General features: G+C 40.9%; 1 protein-coding gene across 1 annotated transcript; it reads left to right on the top strand.

The window, feature by feature from the left end:
• Positions 1 to 766: 766 nt before the first annotated feature.
• On the top strand, positions 767 to 15,947 carry boka (BCL2 family apoptosis regulator BOK a). Its single transcript, XM_049587117.1, has 5 exons — positions 767 to 1,504; positions 6,597 to 6,725; positions 8,803 to 8,813; positions 11,484 to 11,591; positions 13,438 to 15,947. The coding sequence occupies exons 1-5, from the start codon at positions 1,291 to 1,293 to the stop codon at positions 13,561 to 13,563; spliced, it is 588 nt and encodes a 195-aa protein (XP_049443074.1). The 5' UTR covers positions 767 to 1,290; the 3' UTR covers positions 13,564 to 15,947.
• Positions 15,948 to 17,700: the final 1,753 nt, after the last annotated feature.

Raw genomic sequence — 17,700 nt, 5'->3', positions numbered from 1 at the left:
GTGAGCACCAAAACAACCGGACCGAGACCTTCTTGAAGAGGTGGTCTCAGTCCGGTTACAGACACACTCTGGTGCAGTTCGTTTGAGGTGAGAACGTGTTCCACGATCCGAACCAACTGCAGTCACATGACACATTGTTTGGGTTAAACATGAGCATGTTACAGTCCTGGAGGATTATTAATGTGCACCTCCTCCTGTACTGCCTTAATATGCACATTCAGCACATCCAATGCATCAAAACATTGTTTTCTAGTTGGAGCCGCACCTCGTTTTCAAACTGTATGGTTTGACTAAAATGAACAATGACAGCAATATAGTCCACGATGAGCAGCGCTAAAATCAACCTGCGTAGTTGTCCCTCGTCTTTCACGTGCAAGGTATTTTATCTGGTCTGATTGTAAATGCTGCCATGAGAACACAAACCAACTCTAGGCCATTATGCAACTTTGCACAAAATTAGTCCCTGATTCAGACCAAAGAAAGACAACTCTAGGTCTGGAAGCAGCCTGAGACACATTACTGACACAGATGTAGGAGGGTAGGAGTGGATTCAGGTTGACAACATGTGTAGTGAAACAGAAAGACTTGAAGAGTTGAGATGTGGTGATTTTGTTACTCTGGCGCACCTTTAATAAATCCGGTTATGATTAACAGCTGAGGTAGGACTGGGTCATGTTTGTGTGTGTGTGTGTGTGTGTGTGTGTGTGTGTTGTGGGAAGGGGGTGGGGCGTGTGTCACTCCTCTTATCTCCGCCTTTGGACTTCACAATAAGTGCCCTTAGAAGGAAAGCCCGTCAGACTGTAAACTGGGGAGCTTTTTTTTTTACGTTTTGAGTGGCAGCAAATCTTCAGTTCATAAAAGTCAGACACCAAAACACAGTTTTCTGCTTAGTGAGCTGCGATGCAGGAGAATATCTGACTGTAGGGGCGCGTTCGCCTGTTGATTGTCGGGTAAGTGTTATTTAATTGTCCTCACCTTCACTGTAAACGACTGTGCGCGCACTTCTGGAACTTTATGGACTCGTGCAGAACTTTTGTGGTGTGAACTTCTCCTCGAGTCAGTGTTCCTGCTCTCCAGCCTGGGGTTTATATAACCTGCAGCTTCACTACACTTTGCTTCGGGGAGGCCATCAAACTAATCTGCGTGTGTGTGTGTTACTGCAGAATAATCTCCATAAGTCTTTATACGATAAAGGGACGGAGGTGGTGCAGGGGAGAGGTGGCCGCTGCGAGAGGCGGTGGAGGCGGGGAGGTGCGCAGCCCAGTTCGCGGCGGATGACCGGACAGGGGCATGGAGATGTTGCGCCGCTCTTCTGTGTTTGCGGCTGAAGTGTTTGACCGCTCGCCCACCGACAAGGAGCTGGTGTCCCAGGCCAAAGCACTGTGCAGAGACTACATCCACTCCAGGCTGAACCGTGCCGGGATAGGCTGGTCTAAACCTGAGCATGGACTGGCTGCATCAGGTGGGGCTCTGGGAGAGATATCATCGGTGCTGCTGTGGCTGGGTAAGTTTTTGTGGGTGGTCTGCAGACACTAGTAGACATCACACTCATGGGCACCCTCCCATGTGACTTCAATGACATATACAGCATTTAAGGCAAACATATTCCCATCACATTCCCACAGACGTCTACACTGATTTATATTTATACCAGGACACAGGGGTCATGCTGCAAGTACTTTTCCAAGAAGTTTGGGGGACCTGAGCTGCAGTTTACTCTGGATCATTTTAAGTTACACACAGTGGGCTTTTAAAAGACAGACAGTGGTATTATTAGACTCTGTGCTTGAATTTGAGCACTTTTAGGCAAAGAAAAATGAAGACACACGTGAGCACACAGAGCTTTTCACAATGATGAGAACAATCATTAAAAAAATACAGTTTTAGAATGTAATTTAGAGAATTTCTGCGACATACAAGAGTTTTTCATAGAATTGAAAAAAATCGCACTCATAAACAAATAAATAAGTTGAATTTTCAGGTCTGAGGGTGGCATCGGCAGGGCTGCTTGAACCTATGACCGTTATAACCTGTCTCGTCAGCAACCCAGTCGCCAGAAAAAAATATTGGCATTGTACGATTCTGCAAACCCAAATGTGTTACATTTGTACCTTATTTGTAGCAGATATGTTGAAGCTATACTTTATTTATGTTTCAACAATGCTGTGGTTAATTTGTGGTTAGGTTTGGGCACAAAAACCTCTTGGCTATGGTTAGGAAAAGATCATGTTTTGGCTTAAAATGCCTGCATTTCATGGCTCTATCCCTGGTGGAAGTGCAGTGATGTCTTTGTAAAAAAAAAAAAACAACCACTTTATGTGGCAGTACTCTGCTGGAAAAACAGTGACGGGTCACTAAAAAACACTCCGTCTTTGGTGCCTTAGAACCTGCTAGAAACACAACGACAAGTTGGCGTCTTGCTTAGATGTCATGCTATCCACCATCCCCTCCACGTCCTGATGACAAAGTCAGCTCATGTACATGGATGCATTACTGAAAGGGCCTACCTGGCACAGGCCCAAAGTTACAGGGAGCCCCTGGCTTTTAGCTGCAAAATGTCAAATGTCAAATGTCAAATGTCAAATTAACATGTAGGGACCAGTAAGAGACTCAGAATCACCACAAAGAGACACACAAAGAAGACAAAGAGACACAAAATGACAAAACAGACACAAAATTACTTCAAAGAGACACAAAACGATTACACTGAGACACAAAATGACTACAAACAACAAAAAATGACCAGAAAGGACACTAATTTGCCTCATAGTGACATAAAAGTAAGACACAAAGTGACTATACTGAAACACACAATGACAAAAAGACATAAAATTGCTTTAAAGAGACACAAAACAACCATAAAGAGACACATAATGAGTACAGAAAATGAACAAAAAGACGCTAAATAATTCCAAAGAGACACAAAACTGCTACAATGAGACACACAATGGCTGCAAAAAAAATGAAAAAAAGTCCAATGAGGGCACCAAATTGCCTCAAAGAGATACAAAATAGGCACAAAACGACTACAAACAACAACAAAAAATGACCAGAAAGGACACTAATTTGCCTCAATGTGACACAAAATCTACTAAGAAAGACACAAAGTGACTACACTGAAACACAAAATTACAAAAAAAGACACAAACTTACTTCAAAGAGACATGAAACAACCACAAAGAGATACACAAAATGACTCTGTGAGACACAAAATAACTGCAAACAACAAGAAATGACCAAAAAGGACACTAATTGGCCTCAAAGTGACACAAAATCTACTAAGTGAGACACAAAGTGACTATACTGAAACACAAAATTACAAAAAAAAAGACACAAAATGACTTCAAAGAGGCACAAAATGAGTACGAACAACAAGAAATGAACATAAAAGATGCAAAATAATTCCACAGAGACACCAACGACTACAGTTAGACACAAAATGACTACAAAAAACAAAAGAAAACAAAAAAGACCAATATGTACACCAAATTGCCTCAAAGAGACACAAAATATACTTAGTAAGACACAAAATGACAACACTGAAACACAAAACTGACACAAAATTACTTCAAAGAGACACAAAACAACCAAAAAGAGACACAAAACGACTACAATTAGACAAAAAATAAAAGTAAAACAAAAAATGACCAAAAAGGACACTAGTTTGCCTCAAAGAGACACAAAATCTACTAAGACACAAAGTGACTACACTGAAACACAAAATGACAAAACTGACACCATATTACTTCAAAGAGACACAAAACAACAACAAAGAGACGCAAAATGACTACAAGCAACAACAAAAATGACCAAAAAGGATACTAATTGGCCTCAAAGTGACACAAAATCTACTAAGTAAGACATAAAGTGACTACACTGAAACACACAATGACAAAAAAAGAAACAAAATTACTTTAAAGAGACACAAAATAATTACAGGCAACAAAAAATGACCAAAAAGGACACTAAATTGCCCCAATGAGACACAAAATGACAAAAAAGACACAAAGACAACATAAAGAGACACAAAATGACTATAAAAAAACAAAAGAAAACAAAAAAAGACCAATAAGGACACCACATTGCGTCAAAGAGACTCAGTAAGACACAAAATGACAACACTGAAACACAAGCTATCAAAACCGACATTACTTCAAAGAGACACAAAACAACCACAAAGAGACTCAAACTACTACAATGAGACACAAAATGACTACAAACATGTAGGAGAGGTGGTGAGGCCCTTTGCATATCTGTGTTGATTGTCTCATAATCCACCCGTACTCCTATACCACATCAGTTTAGATGATACAGATGAAACAAATGTCGCATGACTTGCCAGTAACATGACTTGCAGAAGCACATATTGTCAGCATTGTCTTCTGGTGACTGGGCTGCTCATCATTCAGAAAAGTGCTGTGGGATCACCTTTCATTTTCACTGGAAGATCTTGAAGTGATTCTGAGGAATAACGGCTCAAATGAGTGACACAGTCTCATGTGAGGAATATTTGGATGTTTGCTTGGTACGACAACCCACAGACTGCAGATTTCTCTTCCTGTCTGAGCTTTGACTTCACTCTGTGGTTATCACCCCACCTCCAGTTTAAGGAGTTGTGCAATTCATTGGAAACTCAGATCAAACAAAGACTGTGGTTATAAAGAAAAGAAAAAGGGGAGGAAGTTGTGGGAACACTTTCCAGAAGAGTTTCAAAACTGTGGTCAAAACAGAGCTGGCAAACCTCTGGGCCAGAATCAGCTGAAGAGATTAGATCGATTACTTTTGGACTTTGTTTGCTTTAAAGGCGACTGAATATGAAGTCACTTCAGGTTACAGCAAAAAACATCCACTGCTCATAAATCAAGGAAAAAATTCAGGCTAAATCAGATTTTAAAGGAATAGTTCAACATTTTGGAAACTATCCTTACTCACTTCTCTGCTGAGACTTAAACTGGTTTCTCACATGAACTCCAGACATTATCCTGTTGCCTTTTCGCACATGTAGCACACAACAGGAGATTAAGACACATTTTTACTTAGTGGAAATACTCTGGTGAAGGTGAAGGGTGGCATCTGGGTAGAGGTCACAGGAGGCAGGGCATGACACAAAAAGTGGGCTGCAGAAATTAAAGTGTTTAGTTTATGTAGCTGGAGGGTAATTTGGTCATTAACAACCAAGTCTCCTACCGTCCCTTGAATTTGTCTAATGTTTTCAAACCGAAGTTCCCAGTTGTCATCATCTCTACAGTTTATTCAGTCCTGGATGTTTGTATTCTTCTGGTTTTGCACCAGTTGCATGTTAGAAATGTCATCAACATGCCCACTTGCTCACTGTGAATTCTCCAGACAAATTACTGGGGGTGCGTAGTTTTGGCTGAAATCAACATTTTGCTATGTGTGTCTGGGCTGAACACGCTCCTGCTGTATTCCAACATGGGCTGAACTGGACGTTATAGGGATTTTGTACGACAGAGCTGGCAGGGTGAAGTCTGTTTATTGTTTGGTCCAACTGATTGGGACACTTGTGTTCTCACATACAGTATAGCTCCTCTGGGTCTACATAAGTCCAGGGTTGCAGTGCATGTGTAAAGGGGCTTTAGATGAGTGCATAGATGCCACAGCATTGCAGGCGGGGCCTCGTTCATTCCTTTGAAGTTACTCGCTGCCGCATAAAACTGAAAAGTTCGACCTCTTGGCTATAAAAGTATCCAGATCTTTGTAATCATTGGGCCAACAGAGTGAACGCACCAAAAACTTTGTGGGGGATGTGACGCTCAAAAAATGTATCCACTGATTTCCTGATCTCTCTCACAATGTAAGTCTATGGTAAAGTATTTTTGGGCCCCATGGTGTCATGTAATGCAGTGGTTCCCAACTGGTCCAGATTTCTTCTTAGTCATTAGTTCAAAGTCCACACAGTTTGATATAGTCAGCGTCATACTTGTGTTTGTCCATGTCGTCGAGCTAGCTTGCCGTCTCTGTCCAGTAGCTGTCCATTTGTCACTAACTCTACAGCATGAAACGGCACTCCAAAATAAAAGCTCTGTGCTGGAAATTCACTGCACTCTAAAATATTGTGTGTGTGTTTTTTTTTACAAAGTTGACACATTCCTGAGTCAGTCGCGGTCCATTCAGAATGAACCTGTGACCCACCTTTGGACCACAACCCATCAGTTGGGAACCGCTGATGTATTGGACAAGGAAGTTGTAATTTCAGTTTGGCCCCTCTGTCAACTTGGCTTTTTGGTCTGGGGCCCTGGTGTGTACAGTTTGTATGGAGCTGCAGCTGGTTAGCGTAGCTTAGCTTAGTACAAAGCCCAAAAACAAGGGGAGAGAACTAGCCTGACTTTAGCTACTACAAGCCACTCATCACACCAGACAATGTGAGGCTATAGAAGCAAAATCCCCGAGGATATTGAGTCAAACATGGATGTGTTTTATTTTTAATGAATCAACAACTGATGCGTAAGAGGAATATTGTGTTCTTGCTTCTTCCTGCATTAAGTGTTTGTTCAGTCTAAAGGAAAAGTCTAAGACACTACAAACCTTCAACAGAAACATTTTTGATTGAGTTTAGTCTCTTGTGTTTTGGCCAGGTGACGAGCTGGAGTACCTTCGACCCAACGTTTACCGCAACGTAGCGCGACAGCTCAACATCACCGTGGCGTCAGAGAGCATTGTGTCTGATGCTTTCCTGGCTGTGGCTGCAGACATTTTCTCCACAGGTAGGTCCGCATCTGTGTTGTAAATCAGGCCATGCGTGCAGGCCTGCATCATGGGAACTAACTGTAGGGCTTTGTTATCAGGTACACAGAAAACAAAGGGAGATTACACAGCATTTGTCCTTTTAGGGAAGTTCTTCATATCTTTGTCAGTAGGGAGGGGAACTTCAGAGCTTGAGGCAAACACAATAAAGATATTGAAATGTTTGGAGAACTTCTGTTACTTAAATAAGAGCAGTTTTTCAACTAATTCCAGCTTACTTTGTCATGTAAACACCTCTCCTGCAGGGTTGCCACAGGATTCTCCAGTTACTCAGAGGCATTTTCTAGCAGTCATTATCCTCTTACGGGAAAGGAACCGTGGGGAAAACATTCTGTCCATATTAGGTTAACATGTTGCTGGAGCGAGTGATTGTTACAGACAGTTTGGACCCCACCCAGGGAGCGCAGTCATAGGCTTCAGCTGGTTTTTACCTCAGGGACTGTAACTAAACAATCTGCTGCAAAGTTAATTAGGAGTTGGCTGCAAACTGAACAAAATCAGGTTAGTGTGGTCCCTAGTATGTGCAGAGCTACTTAGAAAAATCACTGACTACTCCAAAGATATTGACGTTAAATTAAACCTTAATCCAAACATGCTGTTATGGTTATGACCACGAGTGTGGAGTTATTCAAGTAAGTTGCTTTAGTTTCAGTCACAGGTTTGAGGATGATAGTGTAAATGTTGACACATACAGTGAAGCTGACAGTCTAGATGTGTCACTGCGTCAAGAGGAAGTTATGGACAGCAGAAGATTATGACTACAGACTTATCTAATGTGTATGAGCTCAGTCACAACTGTCAGCAAGACACAGACAATAAAAACATCCTCTCACAGTTTACATGTTGCACCATCCAGCAGCGTAGGATGCCCCTTTATTTAAAGCTGTTCTGTATAGAAGTTTGTATTGGACGTTGGACGTGTATTTGCATAATTTTGGAGGATCTATAAAAGAATATCCGTGTGAGGTGCAGTTACTCGCCACATCAGCAGGTTGCGACATTCCCTCACACAGAGCCTATCTAGCATTAGCATCCTTAAAGGGATAGTGCACCCAAAAATGAAAATTCAGCCATTATCTACTCACCCATATGCCGAGGGAGGCTCAAGTGAAGTTTTAGAGTCCTCACATCCCTTGCGGAGATCCCAGGGGGGAGCGGGTAGCAACACAACTCCACCTAATGCAGGCTGATGCCCCAGATTAAAACGGCAAAAAAAAAACCCACATAATTGACACCACAAAATATCTCCATACTGCTCGAGCTTCAGGACACTTGGATCACTATGGACGAGCAGTATGGAGATACTTTGTGGTTTCAATTATGTGGTTTTTTTGGACGTTTTAATCTCGGGCGCCGTCAGCCTGCATTTGGTGGAGTTGTGCTGCTACCCACACCCCCCTGGGATCTCCGCAAGGGATGTGAGGACTCTAAAACTTCACCTGAGCCTTCCTCGGCATATGGGTGAGTAGATAATGGCTGAATTTTCATTTTTTCATGTTAAGCAATTGAAATAAAAATGGATCATTTGTAAGGATAATAATTTTGTGATGCTAATTTTCAGTAGCGCACTAATGTTTATTCCCATTATGTGTTAGCATCGAGCTAATGGACTAATTTGACACAGGGTTGCAGTGGTGGAAGAAGTACTTAGATCTTTTACTCAGGTGAAAGTACAAGAGAAAAGTCAAGTGGGAGTCAGTCAGTCAAGTCTTGCTTATCCATCATAATATTTTTTACTTAAAGTCTCAATTTGCAGTTTAACTGATATTTAAATGTATCAAATAAATGTAGGGTAGTGAAAAGTAAAACATGTCCTTCTCAGATGTAATGGAGTAGAAGAATTTAGTAGCAGAACATGAAAATATTTTAGTAAAGTACAAGTACATCAGAATTATACTCAAGTACAGTACTTGAGAGTAAATGTACTTTGTTACCTTCCAGCATCACTGCAAACTGTAGATGCTAACGCTAGATAGGCTCCTTGTTTAAGCCTACTAGGTACACTTATCTCATGTGAGAGAATGTCGCCATCAGCAGATCCTGCTGTGGTAGGAATTGGACAAAATTATGCAAATACACAGGTGCGAAGTCACAAATGTCACATGACTCGTGAACTTACAGGAAGCGGATTCACAAATGTGTAAATATGAAAGTACGTGTTTACAGACTATACACTGTTCTGTTCATAGTTGTGATCAATATCTTTACACTAACAGTATGTCAAATTAATGTGTGTAAAGTGGAAGTTGTCGTTTGTGAAACCCACAGAGAATTATGACCCAACTCTCAGTTCTCCTCGGCTCTACGGACACTTTTAGTTTCTTTTAGCTCATTGTTTTGGTTTTAAAGCTCTCGTGTGTAGGATTTAGGGGGATATATCAGCAGAGGTGGAACATAATATAATAAGTATGTTTTCTTTTGTGTATAATCACCTTAAAATAAGAACTGTTATGTTTTCGTTACCTTAGAATGAGCTGTTTACATCTACATAGGGAGCAGGTGGAGACATTTAAGGAGATCTTCATGTTGCACCACATTTTGCAAATTCCAGATTTCACAGTGAAAGAAACATGATGTCCATTATGAGATACTAGGAATGAATCAGACGACAGGAACAGAAGATGGATGAGGCTGAGGCTCAGTTTGTGTGTGTTGGACATGTAAACACTGCAAAAATAGTCTGAAGTTTTGACTGTAAATGGTGTGGCGGCAGAAAGCTTCACTTAACATGTGAACTAAGTTGGAAAAATGACCTGCTCACTAATCTGGTGAGGCGTACAGCCTGTCTGCTGCCCGGAGCCTCCTGTTTGGGTTCTCTGTGGGACAGGCAGCCAGGCATGGACGCCTCATGCCTGGCTGCTGCTGAGGTTTTATAATTTGTTTATCCGTCTTTGGAGAGAGCTGTTGAGAGATGTTTGCTGCACTAAAAACTACAACTCCTCAAAAACAGCAATTTAAAGGCCCAGACAAACACAAACAGATATCAAAAAACAAGTGGTGACCAAAGTCGCCTGTTGGCTCACGTCACCGATGCTTCAGCCAAAAAAGTTGCTCATGAACACACTGCAACGATTACAGCTAACGACCAACCAGCATGAACGTTCTGGACCTGCACGAGAGGAAATAACTCTCTATACAAGCAGGCAGCGGTGGTCTGTAATCATTATTCGATAGCGGAAAGATTTACAGGACGGTTTCAAGATTGTAGTTAGCCAGTTAGCACATAAACAGCACAACCTAATGTTGAAAGAACAAAAGACCAAGGGCGTAAATAAATAAAGTGAAGGCAGTATAGTTGCACAGGGGCCTGTGGGGTGGGATTGGGGGCCTTTAGAGCTGAGGACACTGTCATCAGACAGCCTGTCACTCAAAGAGGCCCGCCTTTATTTATGTGTAACACTTACTAAAATCTAAACGTGTAATATATGTGGAAAAACTCGTACAGTCATCACAAACAGGGCTATTGAGACCAAAACAGTTTTTGTACCAGGCTGTACATATGTTTATTTCTGCTGTAAAGTTGGACATTTTAACGTGGAGGTCTATGGGGATTGACTGGCTTCTGGAGCCAGCCTCAAGTGGCCATTAGAGGAACTGCAGTTTTGGGCACATGATATACATGACATGATATACAGTTGCTATTTTAGTCGCAAAATCTGGCACCAGGACCTGTAAAATTATCAAGCACTGGGGCCGGTTGTAGCTACCTAAGCCACTGCAAAGGACATTTACCGCACACTAACAAACCATAACACAAACAGTTGCGAAGTGTTTCTGCTAAAGGGCTAAAAAATGATCTAAACTAATGTAGCAATCTCATGCCCTCTTTTCTCACTTCCTGTTTCTCTTTTTGTGCACTGAGCTGAACTGCTAATCAGAGGTTTTTTATTCACCGACGGGATGCGCTGTATCTAACGCCGATTCAACATGCTGAATTAGCTGGAAAAAAGCTGACTAGGGCCAGGAACACTGCAAAAACTAGGGCGAGAGACGCTCACTGAAGACCCAACTTTTGGCTTGGTGTGTCAGGGCCTTAACAAAAACCTGTAAGTCATCCAATAATAATTTGTTTGAAAAGTTTGTGTTCATACATCAGATATCAAGACCAGGCTCAGAATGGCCATCGGGTAATTCTGACACTTGCGAGATGGGCCGGTCTACCTTATGGGCCGCAAATCCAACACCAGCACTTGTGGGGAAAAGTGTATGTTAAAAAAGACCTGCTGGCTGCTGCTGACTTGAGGAGTGCATCTATTAGGGGTTCTGTAAGGTCTCAAAATTGTCGAATATCTTGCAGGCCTTTATATGCAGCTGTTGTACTGAAGGTGGTCACTTCCCCACCCCTTCAAATGGACAGGATAAATCATGTAATGTTTTCGTTGTTATAATCTTTATTTAAAAGAAATCCTGGCATAAGGAGTGGAGTAAGTGAAATAAAAATACAAATAACCTGGACAAAGGAGCCAAAAAACAACAAGGGGAAACAGAGAAAAGAACTGTCAACAGCATTGTGACATTAATATTAGCAGCACTGATAATAATCACGAAAGTCTGCTGGTAGCACCAGAAGGGGAGTTACATCGAGGACATAACTGATAGTGTATAAACCATTGAGTGTGGATGCAGTGCATTTTGCTCTAACAGTCCCCTCTTAGTGTGTTTCCTGGTGAGGTGTGTTTGTGAAGGTGGTGTCTTTGCAATCCACTGATTATTTATAGGACTGTGTTCGCCACGGTCATCCAGCTATGGTCCATACCATTGTCGACTGCATGGGGGAGTTTGTCCGCAAAAGCCTGACCTCCTGGTTGAAGAGGAGAGGTGGCTGGGTAAAACCCTGCAGAAACAATAAAGTGTTGGTAAGGAACAATATCTTGCAGCCTTTATATTCTGCTCTGTAAAGAGGTGAACAAATGTGCCATGCACTCGGAGACATACACCACCAAGTATTTTTGTTGTTATAATCTTTATTTACACAAGGAAAGCCATTGAGAGCGAACTCTCTTTTACTAGAGCGCCCTGAATACAGTATATATAAACAACAGAAGCAGCTGAAAGTTACAGTATGGGTGACCAAAGTATGCAAAGTGCACTATAAAATCACTAAACTCTCCCACTTATGATTGTTCAGACTTAGTATTGATATTATGGGAGTGTTATACAGGGCTTGAAATGATAGCATAGGTGAAGTACTGCTCCAATTTTACCTTTAGTATTTCTTGGTGACCGAGTGTGTTTGTGATTATTAGGGCTGCAATCCACTGATTATTTATAGATTTCATTTGGGTTACAAACAGAAACAGAAACAAACAGAAGCTGTCGCCACAGCTTGAGACGGAGCAGTAGGCATGTCATCTGGATAAGTGTCACTGCAATAATTTCAGAAATAAGTTCCATCCATGCTTACCTGCCAGAAAAAGAAGACCATAGATTTCATGGATTTGATCATTTTAAAGCTGTCTTATGTTAATTTGGGTTAATTTGAGGTTTTGTTCACCCCAAGGGTGGAGCGTAACAAGGGCAAAGTCAGAAGTTTCCCACAACAACAAATGAGATGGTGGAGGAGGTTGTAATATTGACAGCAGTGGCCTGTGACACCATATAAGGTTACATCCTGTCATAATTACTGATTCATTCCTTTCTGCCACCATTTGAATTTCTTTGTCGTCTCCTACGGTCAGAAATTGCTTGAAGTACGCCACAGTGCCTCCGCCATCTCTGGTGGTACTGCTGCATTTCATCCGTATGTGAGCTGTCAGAAAACATGCACAAATGTCCAACAGGATGAAATGAGGAAGTGATGACATTTTACATCCAAAAGTCAATGGTCAACTTCACTGTGACATCATGATGTTATCTGTTTGTTACACCATAACTGCAGCTTGAATGGTTTGGAGGCATTCAGCCACAAGGTGGTGATTCTAGTTTCAGTCATATGTATCCATTGGTTTGTGGACTCTTGTTTTGAAGCCTTAAAGGGATAGTGCACCCAAAAATGAAAATTCAGCCATTATCTACTCACCCTCATGCGGAGGAAGGCTCTGGTGAAGTTTCAGAGTCCTCACAACACTTGCGGAGATCCGAGGGGGGAGTGGGTAGCAGCACAACTGCACACCTAATGGCTGACGGCGCCTCAGATTAAAACGTCCAAGAACACATAATTGAAACCACAAAATATCTCCATACTGCTCGTCCGTAGTGATCCAAGTGTCCTGAAGCCCCGACATAAAAAGTTGTTTGGAAAAATGTCATTTGAACTCTGTTTTTAGCCTCATTGTAGCCTGTAGCCTTCACCAGAGCCTCCCTTGGCATATGGGTGAGTAGATAATGGCTGCATTTTCATTTTTGGGTGCACTATCCCTTTAATTTCAGCATTTTTTTTTTTCGGCCAGAAGTGACCATATTTGGGTGAGAGGGTGGTGCTGTGGAGGAGCGAACATGGGTGTCTGCCTCAAGTATAAAAGTGGCCCAAATCAGAATAAAAAAAGATCCGATTCAATGTGATTTTTGCTGTTAAAAAAAAACTAAATCTGGGTAACATATGAGCAAAAAAAAATCTGATTTGGGCCTTTTTGTTGCCTGCCTGAATGTTGTCGAGTGTCTGCATCAGATGCAACTGTTTTTGTTTTATTCTGAATTGATTCAATGAGCTCTGTGTCTTCTCTGCTGTTACAGGTGGATGTAACAAAGTGTGTGGTGAACACTGATCCCAGCTTCCGCTCTCACTGGCTGGTGTGTGCCGTCTGTGCCTTTGGACACTACGTGAAGGCCATTGTGTTATACCTCTTCAGGGAGAAGTGAGAGACAGAGTCACACATTGGATTCTGAGCAGAGTGACCAGCACTGTCCATCACCACCACCATCATGTCTTTACGAAAGCATCTCCTGCTTTGGATCATGTTTACACTCATTTGCACTGAACCTTCATGGATGAACACATTCTCCCATCACAGAAAACAGACTCTCCGTGCTTCTTCTGCTTCCTGTGCTAGATTTTCTATTTATTGTTCATGTTTATTTTAAGGCACACATTTGACGTAAATGTATAAAATCACCCTCTGTTTGTAGCGCTTAATTTTTTCCACAAACAGCAGAACTAGTCATTTTGTTGTCTGTTTGGGAGATGATGGCGTCCCCTAGTGGTTAAATTGTAACTACTTTAAAGGATAACCAGTATTTTTCAACCTGGACCCTTGTTCCATGTTTTGTGTCTGGGCACCCTTGGTCAAAATTCAGTTTACTGTAAATATTTAAGGAAAAGGTGATCTCCAAAAGGCTTGAAGTTAAAGATGACACATGCTTCTCAACATTTTAAGCAAGATCAGTGTATTATTTTGGTTTTGTACAATTTTAGAGTGAAAAAAAAGGAAAGCACCTTAAAAAATGTGGTCACCCCAACACATTTAAGCTCTCAGACAACTTTTACCACAGTCTCAGACCTTAATTAGCTTGTTAGAGCTCTGGCTTGTTCACAGTAATCGTTAGGAAAATTCAAAGCTTTCTAAATACTCTGACTCCTGAAACCTTGTCCAGCAATCAGTAGCCATAGCTCCTCTAAACTAGCACTCTGAAAACTAAAATAACTGATGCCCACAAAGCAGGAGAAGACTATAAACTTTTGCATGCCACTGTAAATGGAGTCCGGTGGGTTTCTGGTTAAACAAAGACGATCTTACTCTCTAGTAAAAAGGTCTATCACCTATCGGGATCCTTTCCATAATGCAGTCAGACACGTACATTGACGGTGTGTGATTACCCCTTAGTGTTATATTGCAGCCTGTTTGGTCGCTGGTCTCACTCAATACGGGACCCATTGCAACAACTGTTGTCTCCATTTTTCTTTCATAGACACAAAAACATGGGAAAATAGGGTCCAGGTTGAAAAAATACAGAAGTTACCCTTTAATTATTTCATATATGTATTGGATCCTGGGAAGTCAGGAATGTCCGTACTTGCAAATCTTTTTTTCCCCTAATGCCGTTATCTTGAGGTCGCAAGTTAATTATTTTTTTTATCTTAAGATAATCAAGATAGTAATGAACAAAATAATGAACTTGTTACGATGAGAAAACAAAAGGTTGTTTCCTCTTGTTACTTCTCTTTATCTGAGCTCAGGAGTGCCACGCCAGCATGCGTAGGTGGCGTCTTGACAACCATAGCAACTGATTCAAGATGACAAAGGTCAGATCAAGGAGAAGCCGTTATTGATCAACGCATCAGATCTGTATAACAGATCAGTCCTCATCATTTAAGGAGAAGACTGGCTGACTGAAATCAGGTGTGATCAAATGAATCAGACACTCATTTTTGAGTTCTTCGTAATTGTCCTGCATTTGACCAAAATTCATTGTTTCAGCTTTTTGTTTTCTTGAGAAGTGACATAAATTAACGTGTTATCTTAAGATAATGTCAAAAGAAAACGAAAAAATACGGCCATTCTTGGCTTCTGTACATTTATTAGGAAGTGGTTTTACAAAAATCTCACATATACAGCCCGACAAACAAGTGCATGCGAGATAAATGTAAAATACAACATGTTTTCCTTTAATTAAGGGACTGTATGAAAAAAAAATGTTGACGGGATGGTCGTCCCATCAAAATGTGTCATAAAAAGTCATCCTGTAATATAATTCGGAATCAGATTCCAACTTGTTTACACAAATTGGTGAAGTGAAATGATTAATTTCAACTGGGTGACTTATTAATGTTTAAAATGGAGGTACACCATCTTGGTTTGTTTATGTATATTTTCCTCTCTTAGGTATTAATACGGAAACAAGTTGTAGGTAATCTGAGTGTGTTGAAAAATTTGGGGGAAAGTGTTACAAATTTTTTTCTGAGTCAAAAGAAGACAAAAGAAAATGTTAATAATTTTAATACAGTCATACAGTTTTTCATACAGTCCCTAACAAGTCTGATGAATTGAGCACTATACATGTAATGCAACTTGCTCCTCTTCTTTTCGTTGTTCACTGTGAGGCTGTGTGTGATATAGCTGTACTGTAATTCCAGTAATGCAAGTTACAGTTTATTTTCTTAGAGCACTTTCATAACATTTCATTTTGTGCGTAGAATTTATTCCATGAATAATTTCACTTTTATATGACATGTAGCACTAGGAGTCCTAGAAAGTTTGAGAGTCATCTGCATTTGTGAATATTAAGAATAATAAATGGTTCTTACAACTGTCCATCAAGTCTGCAGCGATTATGTTGATAAGTTATTGATAAACTGATTTTGCTTTGCAGCTGGTTTCTGTAAGGTAAGGAGAGGAAAATGTTGGCATGATATGTTTCTGCAAAGCATGAGTATGTTACATTTGTGTGTTTCATACGTGTCATGTCGACGTTTCTAATGTGACATGGTGTCATGATCTGCTCCGATATCCTCAGTGATCTCAGTTCTGATTGTCTGCCCACCCTGATTAGTTTCACCTGTCCCTCACTAGTCCTGCAGTCAACTTACCTGTTCTCACTTCCTTACCCAGTGTCTTTCTACTCTTACCTGCCCAGGTTATTTGTTCTATTGTGGTTTTCCTTCTTCCTGTGTTCCTGCCCGCCTGGTTTTCATTCCATCTGCCTTTAGGCCTGTTTCATAAATTAGAGTATCTTTTTCACGTGTCACCTAGGTAAGATGTTTGCCAAGCAGTGGACCGCTGCAGACCACTGTTTGAGACCAGGAAACAACAATACTGGTTGTTATTTAGCGAAACATTTCTTGTTTCCAGAAGCTTTTTCAGCACCAAATGTTTGTGCTTTATAGAATGTCAGCACTGTTTTTCTGGCTGGGGTTGTGCCATGAGAAGCAGTTGTTATTTAACAGGATATCACTGCTTTGGTGAAGGCTGTTTTACTTAGACATCCCCATGTTTCCTGCTGAGATAGTGCCACAAAAAGCAGATGTTTTTTTTAGAGACATCCCTGCCAGGACTCTGCCCCCAAAAGTGGTTATTTTAAGCCAACACATGATCTACTGTGAACCATCACCAAGTGGTTTTGTGCCTAAATCTAACCACACATTATTCACGGTGTTGTTGAAAGTTTTAACCTATCCACTACATTCTACTGTACAAATAACATCTCTGGTTTGCAGAAACGTACAATGCCAACATTTTTCTGGCGATTGGGTTGACTGAAACTGAAATCCTGCTTGTTGGCCCTAGCACAAAAAGAGAAGTGTTGTTTAATAATCTGGTGAATTTAACTCCCTGGATTAAATCTAAGGTGACAAGTCTTGGCATGATCCTTGATTTGGATCTAAGCCTCAAGTCCCACATTAGCAAGGTGACCGAAACATTTTTTCCACCTCAAACATAGCCAAGGAACGACCATTTCCAAATGAAAAAGATACAGAGAAATTGATTCATGCTTCAATTTCAAGCTGACTCCACAACTGTGATGCACTTTTTACCGGCCTTGTATACAAAGCCCTACATGGGCTGGGACCAAGCTACATGCTAACTCCCTTGTTAACTATTTGCCACCAAGAATACTGTAATCATCAGGTGCTGGTTTATTGGAGGTTTTCAGAAACAGCTGGACGAAAAACGAGGACGCAGCCTTTGTCAATTACACCTCAAAGCTATGGAGCACACTACCTGTAGATATCAGGAAAGTTAGCTCGCTAAGTATTTTTAAAAGAAAGCTAAAACGTATCTGTTCACTTAAGTCTTTAACTAGCTCTGACTTTTCTGACACAGGTCTGACACTCTTTCTTTTTACGCTTCATGCTGCTGCAACTCCTTTAAAAATCTTACTTGATTTTATGATTTATAGTTTTCATACTGCCCTTACTGTAAAGCACTTTGTGCTACATTTCTTGTATGAAAGATGCTATATAAATAGTTCATTATATTATTATTATTATTATATACTATATATAAATATAATATCCCAAGTGCCTCCCCATCCTTTCTGCGTCCCTGTTTTGATAAATAA

This window comes from Epinephelus fuscoguttatus, linkage group LG10 (assembly GCF_011397635.1).
Source record: "Epinephelus fuscoguttatus linkage group LG10, E.fuscoguttatus.final_Chr_v1".
In the NCBI taxonomy this organism is placed as follows: Eukaryota; Metazoa; Chordata; class Actinopteri; order Perciformes; family Serranidae; genus Epinephelus; species Epinephelus fuscoguttatus.
Note: the sequence above shows the minus strand (reverse complement) of the source record. Positions and strands in the feature narration are given on the sequence as shown.

Coding starts and splice junctions, on each gene's coding strand:
- boka (XM_049587117.1), top strand. CDS start 1,291: ATGGAGATGTTGCGCCGCTCTTCTGTGTTTGCGGCTGAAGTGTTTGAC. Junction 1,505..6,596: donor ATCGGTGCTGCTGTGGCTGG/GTAAGTTTTTGT, acceptor TGTTTTGGCCAG/GTGACGAGCTGGAGTACCTT. Junction 11,592..13,437: donor TGAAGAGGAGAGGTGGCTGG/GTAAAACCCTGC, acceptor CTGCTGTTACAG/GTGGATGTAACAAAGTGTGT.